The sequence below is a fragment of the Bombina bombina genome, chromosome 7 (genome assembly GCF_027579735.1).
Source record: "Bombina bombina isolate aBomBom1 chromosome 7, aBomBom1.pri, whole genome shotgun sequence".
Taxonomy (NCBI): domain Eukaryota; kingdom Metazoa; phylum Chordata; class Amphibia; order Anura; family Bombinatoridae; genus Bombina; species Bombina bombina.
The window spans coordinates 488,714,240-488,734,945 of record NC_069505.1 but is presented as its reverse complement, the minus strand read 5'-3'; the positions used below and the strand labels follow the sequence as shown (position 1 = coordinate 488,734,945).

General features: G+C 40.1%; 1 protein-coding gene across 1 annotated transcript in view; it reads left to right on the top strand.

The window, feature by feature from the left end:
- Positions 1–20,706, top strand: part of RYR1 (ryanodine receptor 1) — a 250,295-nt gene that overhangs the window by 171,413 nt on the left and 58,176 nt on the right. Inside the window, 6 exon segments of the mRNA XM_053721620.1 lie at positions 14,603–14,733; positions 14,953–15,273; positions 15,479–15,719; positions 16,836–16,923; positions 17,074–17,166; positions 17,366–17,380. Of these exon segments, the coding sequence (XP_053577595.1) occupies positions 14,603–14,733; positions 14,953–15,273; positions 15,479–15,719; positions 16,836–16,923; positions 17,074–17,166; positions 17,366–17,380 (889 nt within the window).

Genomic DNA, 20,706 nt, shown 5'->3' with positions numbered 1-20,706 from the left:
ACCCCAGACATACGTTTCAGCCTAGTGTGGGCCTCGTCAGTGAGGTGCAGCCATATCCCTCTAGGCACACTGAGCAACAGGTCCACGTCTGGATTCCTGCATCACACTTAGGGAGACTTCCTTAAGTGTCATAATTTACATAAATAAAAAGAGAGAAGCGCTCAACCTGGAAACGAACAATAGCATAATAGCTTGTTCTATGGCTAGTTACCACCCAAGAAGCAACCTCTTTTTGCTCAACATGTGCCTTTCACAGAGAAGAACTTTCCTGAAGCATATCAGTCTGATCCTGACTTCACAGTACAGTCCAGCCCCGAAATACCAGGCAATCCTTCTCTGAACAAGAGAAACAGCAAAACCCCAGACGTACATTTCGGCCTATTGTGGGCCTCGTCAGTGAGGTGCAGCCATAACCCTCTAGGCACACTGAGCAACAGGTCCACGTCTGGATTCCCGCATCACACTTAGGGAGACTTCCTTAAGTGTCATAATTTGCATAAATAAAAAGAGAGAAGCGCTCAACCTGGAAACGAACAATAGCATAATAGCTTGTTCTATGGCTAGTTACCACCCAAGAAGCAACCTCTTTTTGCTCAACATGTGCCTTTCACAGAGAAGAACTTTCCTGAAGCATATCAGTCTGATCCTGACTTCACAGTACAGTCCAGCCCCGAAATACCAGGCAATCCTTCTCTGAACGAGAGAAACAGCAAAACCCCAGACGTACGTTTCGGCCTATTCTGGGCCTCGTCAGTGAGGTGCAGCCATATCCCTCTAGGCACACTGAGCAACGGGTCCACGTCTGGATTCCCGCATCACACTTAGGGAGACTTCCCAAAATGTCATAATTTGCATAAATAAAAAGAGAGAAGCGCTCAACCTGGAAACAAACAATAGCATAATAGCTTGTTCTATGGCTAGTTACCACCCAAGAAGCAGCCTCTTTTTGCTCAACATGTGCCTTTCACAGAGAAGAACTTTCCTGTAGCACATCAGTCTGATCCTGACTTAACAGTGCAGTCCAGCCCCGAAATACCAGGCAATCCCTCTCTGTATGAGTCACACCGTAAGATAGTTATGTGAGCTCTGGTAGTATTACATCAAAGGGTCCGAAGCGAAATCCAATCTTTAACTTCCAAGCGTTAGTAACAACTCCAGGCTCCACCTGGTCTGGCTCAAAGCTTAACAGCGTGTGTACAATGGAGTACAACGGAAATAGTTTTACAATGAAGACCCTTGCTAGCCGCTAGTCTGGCAATCAAAACCAGTTACAAAAAATAAAAGCAGGGCTGCTCCTGTCATCTAAAAGCTAATTTCACTTTATTGCATGCAAATTAAAAATAGAAGAGACAAGACACTTGATATTAGCAAGATCAGCCAACAAGCATGAACCAGTTGGCTTCAGCATCAAGCCATAATCATAGATGAACCCTAGCTGTTCGTCTTAAAAATATAAATAAAACTATAGATAACTATCTATCTATCTATCTATCTATCTATGTTGCGGGTAAAGTCAGATACCGGGTAATCCTAGGATTACCTGGGTAAAATAGACATTACCCAAGCGGCTGTGGGTAAAGCCCGATGTAACAACATAAATATCCTCAGAGTGCATTGAGTCACCGCATCAGACATATATTGGATGCACTGTAATTCCTCCATCTTCACTATCTTTTTGCCTCTGCCTGGGAGGTTCAAGGGGGGTAAACCTCATTCCCCATGGGTCGGCGGGGCGCCTTCATTGGATGCCAAAGGGTCGGCAAGGCGCCTTCATTTACCCCCTAGGTGTGGGAAGAAAAAAGTGTAGATGGGGGAATTACACTACACTGGGCTTTACCCACAGGCGCTGGGTAAGGTCAAATTTCCCTGTGTAATCCTACGATTACCTGGATTTCTTATATATACATCTGATTTTTCCATGTCCTGATACAAAATGTTGCACTAGAAGGGATGTGAATGTGCCAATCTGATTATTAGTTAATTATTATTCGTTCTTCTGGAATGAACCTCCTGTGTAATGAGGCCCATGTGCGGGTTTGTGCAGGGGTTGTATGTGATAAGATCTATAACATCAGTTGCAATTAGAGTTGCCACCTCGGCCTTGTTTTCCTGGACACTTATGAATTACACATGCTGCAGGGTAAGCAGGGAGGAACATGAATAGTGCTGTCCATGGTCAATATTTGTGTGCTGTTTAGGTGTTCAATGCATGTTCCCCTCTGTACACCCTGCAGCATGTGTAACTCATAAGTGTCCAGGAAAACATGGCTGAGGTGGCCACCTTAGTTGCAATGCAAGTTACATAAGATTTAAAGGGACATAAAACCACAATTTCTTTTACAAGATATGACGAGTCCACGGATTTCATCCTTACTTGTGGGATTTATCCTCCTGCTAACAGGAAGTTGCAAAGAGCACCACAGCAGAGCTGTATATATAGCTCCTCCCTTCCCTCCACCCCCAGTCATTCTCTTTGCCTGTGTTAGTAATAGGAAGAGGTAAAGTGAGGTGTTAGTTTAGATTCTTCAATCAAGAAGTTTTTTATTTTAAAATGGTGCCAGTGAGTGCTGTTTTCCTCAGGGAGAAATCGTCAGTCTGGATTCCCAAGAGGAATGGAGACATTATTTTTTCTGCTCTGATGTTGATGATCTTAGCAAACGTTATCTAAGATCCATTCTGGTTCCCACAGAGTTTCTGAAGGTAGTGTAAGAAAAATCTTTAGTGTGGAGAACGGTGTCATGCTACAAGCAGCATTGAGGTATGTTCAGTTCTTTACTTCTGGGGAGACTTGTTATATCAGAACAGGCTGACATTATTCCCTGCCGGGGAAGGGGTAAGCAGTAGGCACTATATGCTTTATGGTGCAACTGAAATTACCGTTTTTTATATTGATGCTATATATTATATGTGACTCAATTTGGGCTAGACACTGGGAGATGCGGTTGAGAGACTGTCCTATTATTTGTATAAATTGGCCTGTGAAAGATGGCTGTTTATTGTAGTCGTTACGTTTTTACTATAATTAGGGGACCACATGGCTTATCTGATTTTTCTTCCCATGCGGTTGTGGGGACGACTAGTGCGACGCCCATGGTTAGCGGGGCCTATTTCGCGCGCTCAGACGCTCAGTTTCTTTTCAGTACAAGGCAGCAAAGCCCTAGCTCCGGTGGGGCCCAAGTTAGATTTTCAATCAACGGATCGTTATTGTCACAGAATTGAGTACCCTGGGGGCAGGTAGGTGCCACAGTAGAGCTGTGGTGAGGTGCAGGGGCTGATATTGTTTGAAAAAATTTGTTATATCAAATAAAGATGCTATAAAATGTCACTTAGCATTTTCTAACAATATTATTTAGCTAACTTGAGCTTATTATATTTTTTTATCGCTGCAAGAATCGTTTTTGTGAGATACAGAAAAATTGTTGCGCTTTTATTATTTAAAGGCGCAGTACACTTTTTTTTTGGAAATTTTTTGAGTCAATAATTAAGGTTAAAAATGACTATTGTTGCTATTGCTAGTCTGTTTAACATGTCTGAACTTGAGGAAACTCCTTGTTCTATGTGTTTAGATGCCACTGTGGAACCTCCTCTTACTTTGTGTCCCTCTTGTACTGAAAGGGCTTTACAATGTAAAAAGCATATTTTATGTAAAGAAAGTGTGCCTCAGGATGATTCTCGGTCTGAGGAGAATCAGGATATGCCCCCAAATTCTCCCCAAGTGTCACAACCTTTAACTCCCACCCAAGTGACGCCGGGTTCCTCAACCGCGTCTAATTAATTTACTCTGCAGGATATGGCTGCAGTTATGTCAACTACTCTTACAGAGGTTTTATCTAAGTTGCCAGTGTTACAGGGCAAACGCAGTAGGACAGAAGTCAATGTGAATACTGAGTCCTCTAATGCTTTGTTGGCTATTTCCGATGTACCCTCACAGGGATCTGATTTGGGGGTCAGGGAACTTCTGTCTGAGGGGGAACTTTCCGATTCGGGAAGTGTGTTGCCTCAGACAGATTCGGACGTCATGTCCTTTAGGTTTAAGCTTGAACACCTCCGCCTGTTACTTCGGGAGGTTTTAGCGACTCTGGATGACTGTGACTCTATTGTGGTACCACCAGAGAAATTGTGTAAGACGGACAAATACTTAGAGGTACCTGCTTACACTGATGTTTTTCTGGTTCCTAAGAGAATTTCGGAGATTATCAAGAGGGAATGAGAGAGACCGGGTATACCGTTCTCACCTTCTCCTAATTTTAAGAAAATGTATCCCATATCTGACACTGTTCGGGACTCTTGGAAGACAGTCCCTAAGGTGGAGGGAGCTATATCTACCCTGGCTAAGCGTACAACTATTCCTATTGAGGACAGCTGTGCTTTCAAAGACCCTATGGATAAGAAATTGGAGGGTCTTCTAAAAAAGTTTAAATTTATTCATCAGGGTTTCCTCTTACAACCGACAGCCTGCATTGTACCAGTTACTACTGCGGCGGCTTTCTGGTTTGATGCTTTAGAAGAGTCTCTTAAGACTGAGACTCCTTTGGAGGATATTTTAGATAGAATTAAGGCTCTCAAGCTGGCTAATTCTTTTATCACAGATGCCGCCTTTCAAATTGCTAAGTTGGCGGCTAGGAATGCCGGATTTGCCATTTTAGCGCGTAGAGCGTTATGGTTAAAATCTTGGTCTGCTGATGTTTCATCTAAGTCAAAGCTTTTGGCTATTCTTTTCAAGGGTAAAACCCTATTCGGGCCTGACTTGAAGGAAATAATTTCTGACATTACTGGAGGTAAGGATCTAGTAGGGGGCAGACTTTCTCTCTTTGCCCAGGCGTGGGCAAGAGATGTTCAGGACCCCTGGGCACTGGAAATCGTGACCCATGGGTATCAACTGGAATTCAAAAATGTTCTCCCTTGAAGCTAAAGCTCAGGGGATCCCTTTCCTGGCCCTGTCTTTAGATGCCGAAAAGGCGTTTGACAGGGTCAGGTGGGATTATCTCTGAGAAGTACTTCGGATCTTTGGACTCCCACCTGCCTTTATAAAAGCAACCCGTGTCCTATATTCCCATCCACAAGCTATAGTTAGTGGACCAGGTTTTAAATCGGAATCATTTCATATTAGGAATGGGACCAGACAGGGGTGCCCCCTGTCTCCTCTCTTGTTTGCCCTCTCTATCGAGCCCTTAGCTCAGGCCATAAGAATAAACAAAGACATTAGTGGAATACAGATAGGAAAGTCCTGTCATAAAATAGCTCTTTTTGCTGATGATATTACACTACTACTCACCTCACCCACTACCTCTGTATCATCATTATTCAAAACGATTGAGAGATTCTCACAATGCAGCTTTTATAAGCTAAATCTGTCTAAAACAGAGGCTTTGTCTATCGGCATCCCTACCCCGCAACTATACAATCTTAAAAAGAAATATGCTTTTAAGTGGTCTCCTACATTTATCAAACATCTAGGTGTCTATCTAAGCCCCTGTCTAGAAAATGTGATTTCCAGAAACTTTTCAGATCGCTTGTCGGAATTTAAGAAACTCCTAGAGAGTTGGGAATTTAGGGAATTCTCGTGGACAGGTAGGATAGCTGCTATTAAAATGTCTCTGCTCCCTAAATTGACATACTTGTTTAGATGCATTCCCTTGTCTGTTCCTAGGCCCCTACTGAACAAATATCAAAGTATCATTAATACCTATATCTGGATGGGCAAAAGGCCTAGAATAGCATCCTCAATCATTCAACAACCTATCTTAAGGGGTGGTCTAGCATCCCCAAGTGTCCTTTCGTATCACGACGCAGCGAGGCTCGCCCACATTCTAGGCTGGAGCATCAAAGATAATTTGTACAGGTGGCAAGAGATTGAACAATCCTGGCTCCCTAAAGGAATTTCTTTATCAGATCTACCTTGGATCCCAACACATATAAGACAAACATTGAAAATATATCACCCACTATTAATTGATGCTTTAAAACTATGGGATCAAAAAAAGAATGTAATATCCATTTCCCCACACCCTTCGCCAGCACATAGTATCCGAAGCGTTCTGATCGCTCTTTCCCAGAGCCATATTAGGGCCTGGGGCGAGACAGCAGAACTTCCAATCGAGGCTCTTCTGAATGGAGGTTCCCCAATCTCTTTTGAGGAAGCTAAACTGAAATTTTTTCTTCCTAACTCCCTACACTTCGAATTTCTCAGACTAGTTAGTTTCTTGCGATCATGGGGCCTCACAGGACAGAGGGTGAGAGTAATGACCAAATGGGAATATAGATGGCATACACACAAAACATCTAAGAGAACTCTCTCATTTAACTATAACCTTCTATTATCCCCGACTGACCCAATCAAACTAAACCAATTTAGAGCTTGGGAAAGAGAGCTTGTAGTGGATATAGAGATTGACACTTGGTTGAAAGAGATAGGTAGATCCAAAAGATATTTACATTGTGCAACACTATGGGAGCTGTACTACAAAATGGTCACTAGGTGGCACCTTGTCCCGGTCTCTCTAAATAAATGCTACAGGACCTCTTCGCCCCTCTGTTGGAGAAACTGTGGTAATCTGGGCACTCATATCCACATCTGGTGGGAGTGCCCTAGAATCACAGGCTTATGGAGAAGTGTTTCGCAGCTACTGAATGATATGGGATTGTACATCCCTCTACACCCGTCCATGGGTCTCCTGCATCAGGGCAACCTAGAGTGCTCGGAACCTGATAGAGCATTGATTCTTTATGTCCTAGTAGCTACAAAATTAGCTATAGCACGAGAATGGAAACAGCCTTCCCCCCCCCCATCATTGAAGAAAGTAAAAGATATTGTTGAATACATTAAAAACATGGGGAAGTATGTATATAGCTCAATGAATAAATTAGACACTTACTTCATGATCTGGAGCCGATGGATAGAGCTAGAAGAAGCTAGATCTTAGAAGTAACTATCGTATATCTTTCTATATCCCAGTTTCCCATCCTCTCCTACATATACATATCCCCCCTAGACTAAGTAATTGAATACTACTCAACAAAGAAAGGTTAAACTAATTTAGAAATGTCTACTTTAATACAGTATATTATTTATTTAGGTCAATATGTAACTACAAGGTTCTCTTGAAAGGTGTCTCGACACGAGAGACTGGAATAACAGTTACAATTGTTTTGTCGCTATTAAAAATATATAAAAAGTTGTGTTTTTTTTTCTTTTCTCTATCATATATAAATGGCTAACAGATATGAAACAGTTTTCAATTGTTTTACGGTACAGTGATTTCTTGTAAATGTAATATGCTACTTTTTGTGCCATGTGTTTTGATTGTTATTGCAAAAAAACCTTCAATAAAAAAGAAATTAAAAAAAAAAAAAAAATGTTCTCCCAAGGGGGAGATTTCTTCGTTCACGATTGTCTGTAGACCAGATAAAAAGAGAGGCATTCTTACTTTGTGTAAAAGACCTCTCTACTATGGGAGTAATTTGTCCCGTTCCAAGACTGGAACAGGGGCAGGGGTTTTACTCAAATCTCTTTGTGGTTCCCAAGAAAGAGGGAACGTTCAGACCCATTTTAGATCTCAAGAGTCTAAACAAATTTCTCAGAGTCTCATCTTTCAAGATGGAGACTATTCGAACAATTTTACCAATGATCCAGGAGGGTCAATATATGACTACCGTGGACTTGAAGGATGCATACCTTCATATTCCTACCCACAAGGATCATCATCAGTACCTAAGTTTTGCCTTCCTGGACAAACATTTTCAGTTTGTGGCTCTTCCGTTCGGGTTGGCCACAGCACCCAGGATCTTCACAAAGGTTCTAGGGTCCCTTCTGGCGGTTCTCAGGCCACGGGGCATTGCAGTGGCGCCTTATCTGGATGATATTCTGATCCAGGCATCGACTTATCATCTGACAAAATCTCATACAGACACGGTGGTGTCCTTTCTGAGAACTCAAGGATGGAAGGTGAATCTAGAGAAAAGTTAACTAATTCCACAGACAAAGGTTCCCTTCCTGAAAACTCTGATAGATTCTATATCCATGAAGATTTTTCTGACGGAGGTCAGAAAGTCAAAGATTCTAAATACATGCCGAGCCCTTCAGTCCAGTCCTCAGCCATCAGTGACTCAGTGCATGGAGGTAATTGGATTGATGGTGGCGGCAATGGACATCATTTCGTTTGCTTGATTTCATCTCAGACCACTGCGACTGTGCATGCTCGAACAGTGGAATGGGGATTACACAAATTTATCTCCTCAGATAAATCTGGACCAGGGGATCAGAGACTCTCTTCTTTGGTGGTTGTCGCCGGATCATCTGTCCCAAGGGACGTGTTTCCGCAGACCCTCGTGGGTGATAGTGACAACGGACGCCAGTCTACTAGGCTGGGGTGCAGTCTGGGATTCCCTGAAGGCTCAGGGTGTGTGGACTCAGGTGGAGTCTCTACTTCCAATCAATATTCTGGAATTGAGAGCAATATTCAATGCACTTCAGGCGTGGCCTCAGTTGGCTTCGGCCAAATTCATCCGTTTTCAGCCGGACAACATCACGACTGTGGCTTACATCAATCATCAGGGAGGAATGAGGAGTTCCTTAGCGATGACAGAAGTATCCAAGATAATTCGATGGGCGGAGGCTCACTCATGTTATCTGTCAGCAATCTACATTCCTGGAGTGGACAACTGGGAAGCGGACTTTTTAAGCCGACAGGCATTTCATCCGGGGGAGTGGGAACTCCATCCGGAGGTCTTTGCCTCCCTGATTCTCCGATGGGGCAGACCGGAATTGGATCTGATGGCGTCTCGACAGAATGCCAAGCTCCCAAGATACGGATCCAGGTTGAGGGATCCTCAGGCCGAACTGATAGATGCCTTGGCAGTGCCTTGGTCGTTCAACCTAGCTTATGTGTTTCCACCGTTTCCTCTCCTTCCCCGGGTGATTGCTTGGATCAAACAGGAGAGAGCTTCAGTAATTCTAATCACGCCTGCGTGGCCACGCAGGACTTGGTATGCAGATCTAGTGGACATGTCCTCTCTGCCTCCGTGGACACTTCCTTTGAGACAGGACCTTCTCATTCAAGGTCCTTTCCAACATCCAAATCTAATTTCACTGCAGCTGACTGCTTGGAGATTGAACGCTTGATTTTATCTAAGCGGGGGTTCTCTGATTCGGTCATTGATACTTTGGTTCAAGCACGTAAACATGTTACTAGAAAGATTTACCATAAGACATGGCATAAATATCTTTTTTGGTGCGAATCCAAGAACTACTCATGGAGTAGAGTTAGGATGCCCAGGATTCTGTCTTTTCTCCAAGAAGGATTGGAGAAAGGGTTGTCAGCAAGTTCCTTAAAGGGACAAATATCTGCTTTATCGAGTTTACTTCACAAACGTTTGGCAGATGTTCCAGACGTTCAGTCCTTTTCTCAGGCCTTGACCAGGATCAAGCCTGTGTTTAGGCCGATTGCTCCACCCTAGAGTTTGAATTTAGTTCTGAATGTTCTTCAAGGGGTTCTGTTTGAACCCATGCATTCCATAGATATTAAGTTGTTATCTTGGAAAGTTTTGTTTTTGGTTGCTATTTCTTCTGCTCATAGAGTTTCTGAGCTTTCAGCGTTACGATGTGACTTGCCTTATCTTATCTTTCATTCTGATAAGGTGGTTTTACGTACCAAACCTGGCTTCCTTCCTAAGGTTGTTTCTAATAAGAATATTAATCAGGAAATTGTTGTTCCTTCATTATGTCCTAACCCTTCTTCTAAAAAGGAGCGTATGTTGCATAACTTGGACGTGGTCCGTGCCCTGAAGTTTTACTTACAGGCGACTAAGGATTTCCGTCAATCATCTTCATTATTCATTGTTTTTTCTGGAAAGCGTAGGGATCAGAAAGCTACGGCTACCTCTCTTTCCGTTTGGCTGAAGAGTATCATCCGTCTGGCATAGGAGACTGCTGGACAGCAGCCTCCTGAAAGAATTACGGCTCATTCCACTAGGGCTGTGGCTTCCTCATGGGCATTTAAAAACGATGCTTCTGTTGAACAGATTTGCAAGGCTGCAACTTGGTTGTCTCTTCACACTTTTTCAAAATTCTACGAATTTGATACTTTTGCTTCTTCTGAAGCTGTTTTTGGGAGAAAAGTTCTTCAAGCATTGGTGCCTTCCGTTTATGTTCCTGTCTTGTCCCTCCCTTTCATCCGTGTCCTATAGCTTTGGTATTGTATCCCACAAGTAAGGATGAAATCTGTGGACTCATCATATCTTGTAAAAGAAAAGGAAATTTATGCTTACCTGATAAATTTATTTCTTTTACGATATGACGAGTCCACGGCCCAACCTCTTATTTCTAAGGTATATACTTATTTTTATAAACTTCAGTCACCTCTGCACCTTTGGCTTTTCCTTTCTCTTCCTAACTTTGGTCGAATGACTGGAGGTGGAGGGAAGGGAGGAGCTATATATACAGCTCTGCTGTGGTGCTCTTTGCCACTTCCTGTTAGCAGGAGGATAAATCCCACAAGTAAGGATGAAATCCGTGGACTCGTCATATCGTAAAAGAAATAAATTTATCAGGTAAGCATAAATTTCCTTTTTTTTCTTTCATGATTCAGATAGAGAAAACAATCTTAAACAACATTTCAATTTAATTAAATTATCTAAATTGCTTCATTCTTTAGATATCCTTTGTTGAAGAAATAGCAATGGACATGTGTGAGCCAATCACTTGAGGCATCTTTGTGCAGCCACCTATAAGCAGCTACTGAGTCTATTTAGATATGCTTCTGAACAAAGGATATCAAGTGAATGGCTCACATTAGATAATAGAAGTAAATTGGAAAGATGTTTAAAATCGCATGCTCTTTCTAAATCATGAAAGAAAAAAATGGGGGTTTCATGTCCCTTTAATTGTAATTAGTTTTCAGTCAGTAGGATTGTATTAGTAGTTTCAACTCCTAAGACGCACAGCAAAGGTTCAGTTATGATTATGACTTGATGCTGAAACATATCCGCTAATTCATGTCTTCCAAACGTGCAAGTGTATTGTGGTCTCCTCTTTTAAAGGGATACACACGAGACCCAAAATTTTCTTTTACATTTCAGATAAAGAATGAAATTTTAAATAACTTTCCAATTGACTTCTGTATCTAAGTTGCTTGGTTCTCTTGCTTTCATTTGCTGAAATGAATACCTAGGTAGGCTCATAGTGAAACACTACTGGGAGCTAGCTGATTGGTGGTTGCTCATATATTCTTCTTGTCATTGGTTACCTGTGTTCAGCTAGCTCCCAGTAGTGCATTGCTGATCCTTCAACAAAGGATACCAAGAGCAAATTAGATAATAGAAGTAAATTGGAAAGTTGTTTAAAATGGTATGTTCTATCTGAATCTTAAAGGGATACTAAACCCATTTTTTTCTTTCATGATTAAGATAGAGCATGAGATTTTAAGCACCTTTCTAGTTTACTCCTATTATCAATTTTTCTTTGTTCTCATGCTATCTTGATTTGAAAAAGCAGTACTGTAAGCTTTAGAGCCGGACCATTTTTTGTTCAGCACCTGAGTAGCACTTGCTGATTTTTGGCCAAATGTAGCAAACCAATCAGCAAGCTCTACCAAGGTGCTGAACTAAAAATGGGCCGGTTCCTAACCTTTTATTACTGCTTTTTCAAATCAAGATAACATGAGAACAAAGAAAAATTGATAATAGGAGTAAATTAGAAAGTTGCTTAAAATTGCATGCTCTATCTGAATCATAAAAGAAAAAATGTGGGGTTAGTATCCCTTTAAAAGAAAAAATAATGGGTTTCATGTCCCTTTAATTTGCATGAAATTAAGTAAAATGTGTTTTATATGACTGGAGCAGCACTGCTTTTCATTTTTCATAATTAAATTAGGGTGACCCAACTGGAAAATTTTATAAAAAAATAGACAGTTGGTCGATAACACACAAACAAATGTATAAAACGTGTTTAAAATATTTTTTGTGTTAAAAAAACAGAATTTATGTTTACCTGATAAATGTCTTTCTCCTACGGTGTGTCCGGTCCACGGCTTCATCCTTACTTGTGGGATATTCTCATTCCCTACAGGAAGTGGCAAAGAGAGCACACAGCAAAGCTGTCCATATAGCTCCCCCTCTGGCTCCGCCCCCCAGTCATTCGACCGACGGTTAGGAGAAAAAGGAGAACCATAGGGTGCAGTGGTGACTGTAGTGTACAAAAAAAATAAAAATTTTAAACCTGACTAAATGCCAGGGCGGGCCGTGGACCGGACACACCGTAGGAGAAAGAAATTTATCAGGTAAAAATAAATTCTGTTTTCTCCTACATTGGTGTGTCCGGTCCACGGCTTCATCCTTACTTGTGGGAACCAATACCAAAGGTTTAGGACACGGATGAAGGGAGGGAACAAGTCAGGTAACCTAAACGGAAGGCACCACTGCTTGGAAAACCTTTCTCCCAAAAATAGCCTCCGAAGAAGCAAAAGTATCGAATTTGTAAAATTTTGCAAATGTATGCAGTGAAGACCAAGTAGCTGCCTTACAGATCTGTTCAACAGACGCCTCGTTCTTGAAAGCCCATTTGTTCAGGAGGCTGCCGTCCAGCAGTCTCATAAGCCAATCGGATGATGCTTTTTAGCCAGAAGGAAAGAGAGGTAGCAGTAGCTTTCTGACCTCTTCTCTTACCAGAATAGACGACAAACAAAGAAGATGTCTGTCTGAAATCTTTTGTTGCTTCTAGATAGAATTTTAAAGCACGAACCACATCTAAATTGTGTAACAAACGTTCCTTTTTAGAAACTGGATTAGGACACAGAGAAGGAACAACTATTTCCTGGTTAATATTCCTGTTGGAAGAAAACCAGGCTTGGAACGTAAAACTACCTTATCTGTATGAAACACCAGATAGGGTGAATTACACTGCAAAGCAGACAATTCAGAAACTCTTCTAGCAGAAGAAATAGCAACCAAAAACAAAACTTTCCAAGATAGTAACTTAATATCTATGGAAAGTAAAGGTTCAAACGGAACCCCATGAAGAACTGAAATAACTAAATTTAGACTCCATGGAGGAGTCACAGGTCTGTAGACAGGCTTGATTCTGACTAACGCTTGTACGAACGCCTGAACATCTGGCACGGCTGCCAGACGTTTGTGCAACAAGACAGACAGAGCAGATATCTGTCCTTTTAAAGAACTAGCTAACAGACCTTTCTCCAATCCCTCTTGGAGAAAGGAAAGAATCCTTGGAATCCTAATTTTACTCCATGAGTAACCCTTGGATTCGCACCAATAGAGATATTTCTGCCATATCTTATGGTAAATTCTCCTGGTTACAGGCTTTCTGGCCTGAACCAGAGTATCTATAACTGATTCCGAAAACCCACGCTTAGATAGAATCAAGCGTTCAATCTCCAAGCAGTCAGTTGCAGAGAAACTAGGTTTGGATGTTCGAATGGACCTTGTACTAGAAGTTCCTGTCTCAAAGGTAGCTTCCATGGTGGAGCCGATGACATATTCACCAGGTCTGCATACCAAGTCCTGCGTGGCCACGCAGGAGCTATTAGAATTACCGAAGCCTTCTCCTGTTTGATCCTGGCTACTAGCCTGGGGAGGAGAATAGATTGAATGACCAAGGCGCCACTAAGGCATCTACCAATGTCGCCTTGGAATCCCTGGACCTAGACCCGTAGCGTGGAACTTTGGAGTTCTGACGTGACGCCATCAAATCCAGATCTGGAATGCCCAATAGTTGAGTTAACTGGGCAAAAACCTCCGGGTGAAGTTCCCACTCCCCCGGATGGAAAGTCTGACGACTCAGATAATCCGCCTCCCAGTTGTCTACTCCTGGGATGTGAATTGCAGATAGATGGCAGGAGTGATCCTCCGCCCATTTGATGATCTTGGATACTTCTCTCATCGCCAGGGAACTCTTTGTTCCTCCCTGATGATTGATGTACGCTACAGTCGTCATGATGTTCGACTGAAATCTTATGAATTTGATAGAAGAAATAAAAAACTACAACTAACACCACATACTCTTTACCACCCCCGTGGAGATGCTACTTGTTCAGAGCGGCAAAGAGAATGACTGGGGGGTGGAGCCAGAGGGGGAGCTATATGGACAGCTTTGCTGTGTGCTCTTTTTGCCACTTCCTGTAGGGAATGAGAATATCCCACAAGTAAGGATGAAGCCGTGGACCGGACACACCAATGTAGGAGAAAAAAAAGTAAAGTAAAAGCTATTCGAATTTAATGCAAAAGTAACAGGAAGTGTGTGGCTCTATACAATTAAACTCGAGGAATCTATGTCTCACTAACTTCTAGGGGCAACTCCCACATAAAATAACTTGGCTTATTCAGTACAGGAACAATTACTGCCCCATAATAACAACAGTTTTAAAATATGTGAAAATCAGATCTTATAAAAAAAGGAAATGGTGCTTAGTTATAACAGGAATAAAAAATGTCTAAAATTAATAATTACATTTATTAAGCATATTCCTCCTCTAATAGCTTGCTATATGCTGTTATATCTATTAAATTGACCCTTAAATAGCACAGCGATACTTATAAATAAAGGTAGTAGACACATATAAGTAAAAGTTTTTTTCAACACTCATTACAGGCAGCGACCAGCTCTAGGCGAGTGTCTGGCGAGACTAGCAGCTGCCATGCCTGTAGCTTTTCTGGAACCATCACTAAATGAATACAATATCTACTCCGTGTACACCACCAAAACACCTCGAGAGAGAGCCAGTAAGTACACAGGGGCCTGTGATAGATATGTGTTATTCATATCCTCCAGTCCATTATCTATCCCTTATTTCTCTGATAAACTTACTTTTTTCTCTCTTTTACTATCCTTTCCTTTATTTTAGCTTCCATTTCTTTGTCTCTCCCAACATTTTCCTGCTCTTAATTCCTTACTACAACACTCATATTACCTTCTCTTCATCTTCCTCAATCTGCCTGTAGTCTTGGGACTTCCCAACACAGTAGAGGAGATGTGTCCAGACATTCCTGATCTTGAGACTTTGATGAAGGACATTGGATTGCTGGCAGAGTCTGGAGCCCGGTATACAGAGATGCCTCATGTCATTGAGGTTACTCTTCCCATGCTTTGCAACTATTTACCACGCTGGTGGGAACGAGGTCCTGAGAACATCCCAGATGATTCCTCTACCTGCTGCACAAGTGTGACCTCTGAACACCTAAATGCCCTTCTGGGAAATATTCTACGTATAGTTGTCAACAACCTGGGAATAGATGAGGCTTCTTGGATGAAACGACTTGCAGGTATGATGGACCTTTATTTGACCACTTCTTGACCTACGACAGTACTGAATAGAAATGTGTCCCTTGGATTTAATTTAATCATTTACTTAAATATTGTTGTGCTAATATTTTTGGACATTTTAATCCTTATCATATAAAAAATATGCAAGAGAAGTATAGAATTACTTTGGAATCTTTGTTGATCACCCATTTTCCTTTTCTTTAGTTTTTGCTCAGCCTATAGTGAGCAAGGCAAAGCCTGAGCTTCTTCGCTCCCACTTCATTCCTACCATGGAGAAGCTGAAAAAGAGGGCGGGGAAAGTGGTGGCAGAAGAGGAGCTACTAAAGTTAGAGGCCAAGAGTGAGTCAGAAGATTCAGAGATGTTGATCCGCGACGAGTTCTCTGTCTTGTGTAGGGACCTGTATGCGTTATATCCGCTACTCATCCGCTATGTGGATAACAACAGGTAAAGTACAAGACTTCCGCTCTAAAAATTCATATGAATGCAGTTTATACTTGCCCTTTTTTTTACAAATCTATCTGTGTATAGTTCTGAGTTCCTTAAGAAATTAAAGAATGTTATCTAAATAAAAACATTATTCCGTACAAAAGATAAAAATAATTATACTGTTGCTAAACAGGCATGGTATTGTATAAGAATTACAAGATGGTATCTTCACTGAAAGTTCTCAACAGATATAATGAATATTGATAATAAATATTAATAATAATTTATCTTTGTTGACTCTAATACATTGAGAAAAATTTTTTTTGTTTAATACGTTATATTTTGATTTGAAATGATTGGTTTTTTCACTGTAGCCGTTGTAATACTTCAGTGTTTATCCCATCAGTCTGTTGTTCCTTACTTTATACCCAACTATGGGCTAAATTAGAAGTGGAGCGCTAATTTATTGTGCACTTGGCGCACAATAAACAGCCAGCCATTACAAGTGGCTGGTTATTGCTATCGCAAGCTCGCGTAAATCAGATCCTTGGTTCATTTTATAAATGTGCCCTAAATGCCCCCAAAATACAGTTGTGTGTATTTCATTTAAAAACAAATTTAAATTGTAGCATTTTTATTTTTTAATAAAATAACTGCATCAGGCTAAATTTGGCGAGTGTGGGGGAAAAGTGCCTTTACGTTGCGGTCTATGGGAATTGTATGTTCCCAGTAAATATATATGTATATGCTTATATACATACAGGTGTATATATTTATGTGTTAATCTGTGTATATACACAGATTAACACATAAATATATATGTATATAGTCATATACATATATATTTATATTTGCTGCGCTAGTTCTTATGTCATGTCTCATGGCATGAGAACAAGGCTCCCATTGGAGCCTATGGAAGCGCGCTCTTATGAGCGCAATGCTTCCCAGCAATGCGAGCGCGAGCTCTCATTCGCATTGCTCTCAACTTGTAATACCATCGCTTTAATGATATCGATATTTAGCGCTCCACTTGTAATCTGGCCCTATGCAATTATGTCCCTTCTATTTATTCTCCCATTTCTATGCTCTCTGATGGTGCACTGACTTACTAACTAAAAAAATGTGTTGTCACAGGGCCAACTGGCTTACGGTGCCCAACTGTGATGCAGAAGAGCTATTCCGCATGGTGGGAGAGGTTTTCATCTTCTGGTCCAAGTCCCATGTAAGTTTACTCAATATAAAGTTCATTGATGCCAATAACCCTATAGAAACATATGACTTTCATTTATCTTCAAAACGTTTTTATGGACAAATGTTTCCCGGTTTGAATATTTTGAAATCCAATTTACATTCTTTTTATCTCTTTTGCTAGAACTTTAAACGTGAGGAGCAGAATTTTGTGGTTCAGAATGAGATCAACAATATGTCGTTTCTGACGGCAGATAGCAAGAGTAAGATGTCTAAGGTAATTAAACCAATGGAACTCCAATTCCCCCTGTAGTAATTTATGATCTCTGAGCACTGTTCAGTATAAAATTTAAACCCCCTCCAGCTACTGTACCCAAATGGTTTCTACATTGACATTTTTTTAGCTTACGTTGACTTCTCTGGAGAGAATACACAGTAACATGTTCCTGTCTTTTTCTCTTTCTTCTCATCTGTAGTCTGGAGAAGGCCAGGTTAGGAGTCAATCTCCTCTTTCTTGTATATGTGGCTGCTGACTTGTGTCGCACGCATGGCTTCTTCTGTCTGTCTGTCCATCTCTGTAACTCTAATCTGTTGAATGCTTCATTTGCTGTTAAGGACACGACATTGCAGCACTGAAGCAGATTATGTATAAGTTGATGTTTTTTTATCTAAAAAACATCTTCTCCCCTTTTAATTTAAAAGAATTACAAAGCAGGATAAAGGATACGGAGTATCTGTTCTAATGTACGTCTGTAGATGTGATCAAATGTGTATATAAATTATGCAATAACAGTACATGCAATATACTGAATATTTAAACAGATATATAAACACAATGATATATTTCCAGATACATAGATTCGCATATAGATGTTTATCATTATTTTTGCCCTCTAGAGGAGATAATGAGTAAAGGGACATAAAACACTATGGGCAAGATTACAAGTCGCGCAATATGAGTTTTCTGCGCGCGATATGGTCTTTTCACAATCAATTTCCATTGCACAGCTATTACAGGTCTTGAAAAATCACGATTGCGATTTCCACGCTTGAAGAGCTGTAGTTAAACGTTTTCTGCAACATGAAAGTTTCACGAAACACTTCAAAAATACATTACAAAGTACCGTTACACTCATATTAACACTGTCTAATAAAAAATATTTTTTTAAAAATTGCACACAAAAGTTATAAGGGCTAAAAGATAGGAGATCTCGGGTGGAAGAAAAAAAAAGCTGACGAAGGATTTTACATTGACATACATATACATACATAGAGAAACATGGATTAATATGTATAGAGATATGTTTAACTATGGAAATAATGACAAGATTTTACATTACAATCTTTTGCACATTAAACAATATCTCAGATGGATTTTCAAAGAGATATTCACATATAGATCTCGAGATATCTAGACATATATATTCATTTACATATCTTGTAATAAATAGGTATATCAGTCCAAAAATCATCACATATATATATATATATATATATATATATATATATATATATATATATATATATATATATATATATATATAAATATTTATTTATAAAAAAAATAACATATTCTGCTAGGAAAACATTTTTAGCAATATGAAATATTCGCATTTTCATGTACACTTTTCGAGGAGAATACGTCATGGGCTTTGCACAACAGATTAGGGTTTTAGGTTTTTTTTTTTAGTTTTTTTTCTATTTGTCTTCTTTATTGACTTCTATGGGGAATACTTGAACGAGCACGCAATTTCGAGGTTTTCATTACGCAGCTTAACGCATACGCAAAATACGTTTTTTGCAACTTGTAATACCTGTGTAACCCCAAATGCGAAAAAGCTATAATGCGTGCATTGTTTTGCCGTGCAACGTAATCTTGCCCTATGTAAATACAATGTTTTTCTGTAGTACTGTAATAAAATAACATACCAGTCTAATGTGAAAACTTTCTTTATAGACTGAAACCGTGTTTGCTGCAATCAAAAGTTTTTACTTAGACTGGTATGTTACTAGACAAAGCTAGCCACGGTCATCCTGTTTACAAAACGGGCATGTTATCATGTCACCCTGGCTGAGACCAGTTAGGCACAAATATTTAACAGAGCTAAGCTTGTAAAGTTTGCACTATGCATTTCCAATTCTTATAACTCAAAAACACCACCATTTTGTGAGTTAAATTTACGGAAAAAGAGACAAAATAATAATAAATAATAAAGTATATTACACAACTTTACATGTAATTAAACATTCTATATTACAATCTCAAAGTGTTTTTAATTATTTAGTATGTGGTGTTGATACTTAGTATCTGTTTATCTTGCTGATAGTTCATTTGCAGGGGATGAGCTCTGTGTATGATATCTGTGATTGGTAGATGATAACATTGCCTTGTTTATTCCTGCACTACCTGAGAGACCTTTGAGAACAATCCACATGGGAGTATTTGAGATCAGATGGGCTGTCAACTACCATACACTGGGCATTTATACCTAGGGGTTGATAGAATCTGAGAAAAGATTAGGAGTGAGGAATAGTACTTCTGGACAGGGGCAGAACTACTAATGTTGCAGCAGGTGCAGTGGCACCAGGGCCCAAGAGCTGGAAGGGGCCCATAAAAGCCAGCCTATACATGGGCATATACAGAATTTGTACAATCCTAATGCAGGGAAGCCTTTTATTATTGCAAGTTGCAGGTCCATCTATCTATCTTCAAAATCATTATATTGAGCAGAATGTATTTTATTACTTTTGCTTTTTATTGAGTTACCTTTGGGGGGCCCCAAAAAGTCTTGCACCAGGGTCCTCATTTGAGTGTAGGTCTGCTACTGCTTCTGGAGCAATAATCTGCCACACAGAGGATGGTACTGAAGGTCTCTCTAGTAGTGTCAGAGGTAAACAAGAGACTTTCCATGGTTTGATGAATTGGATGCCGGACAGACAGAAGATGTTGCATGTTCTCTCAGAGTTTTCAGTACAGATATATATAGATGATTTGCCTGACCAAGCAACACATGGCACGCAGACTGTGTTGGCATGGCTGGAGTGTTTACCAGAGATACCAGTGCAATGGGCAAGCTGCGCCCATCCTCTGGCTGTTCAAGTTGCTTTTATGGATTCTATGTCTTCAGGTTGGCTTGAGTTGAGGTTAGATGCCATTCTTGTTGTGTGTCTCTACCCAACTGCATAAACATTTTACATCCAATACCGGCAATGACAATAGAATATATTGCTATTTGTATTAGTATTAATAATATATATGCAATTGTGCACTGAAATATAGGAATATTCACTCGGGAAGGACTATCTCAGGGGAGTGCCATTTAAGTTATTTATATGTGTATTTGTATACTATATACCACTAATTAATTAATTGCAAAAATCTACATAGAAAATGTTTTTGAAGCATTTTATTAATGTTTTGCAAAACTACTTTAAAATCCTGGGGTATATCTTATCTACTTAATTTTGGGCAATAAATGCTAGCTGTAATTTGGTGTGTGTGCGCTGCTCTAAGCAATTCCAAAGCTGACTCAGACAATTTGTAATTGTATTAGCACTTTGAAATAAAAAATAAGTTACATAATTAACTATATAGCCTCTTTAGGGAGCATGGGGCAAGCACTATTTTTTACATAAAAGCAGGAGGTTTTTAATGTACCTTTACAAATAAACAACAATATAAATAAAATCCATGTAGGGTTCTTTGAGGTTGTTTTTTTATAATGCACCCTTGCGTACTAAGCTAAGTCCTAACTATATCCGATAAAAATAATTTTACTTTATTTTCCAATGAACCCACTTGTTCCCATGACCCATG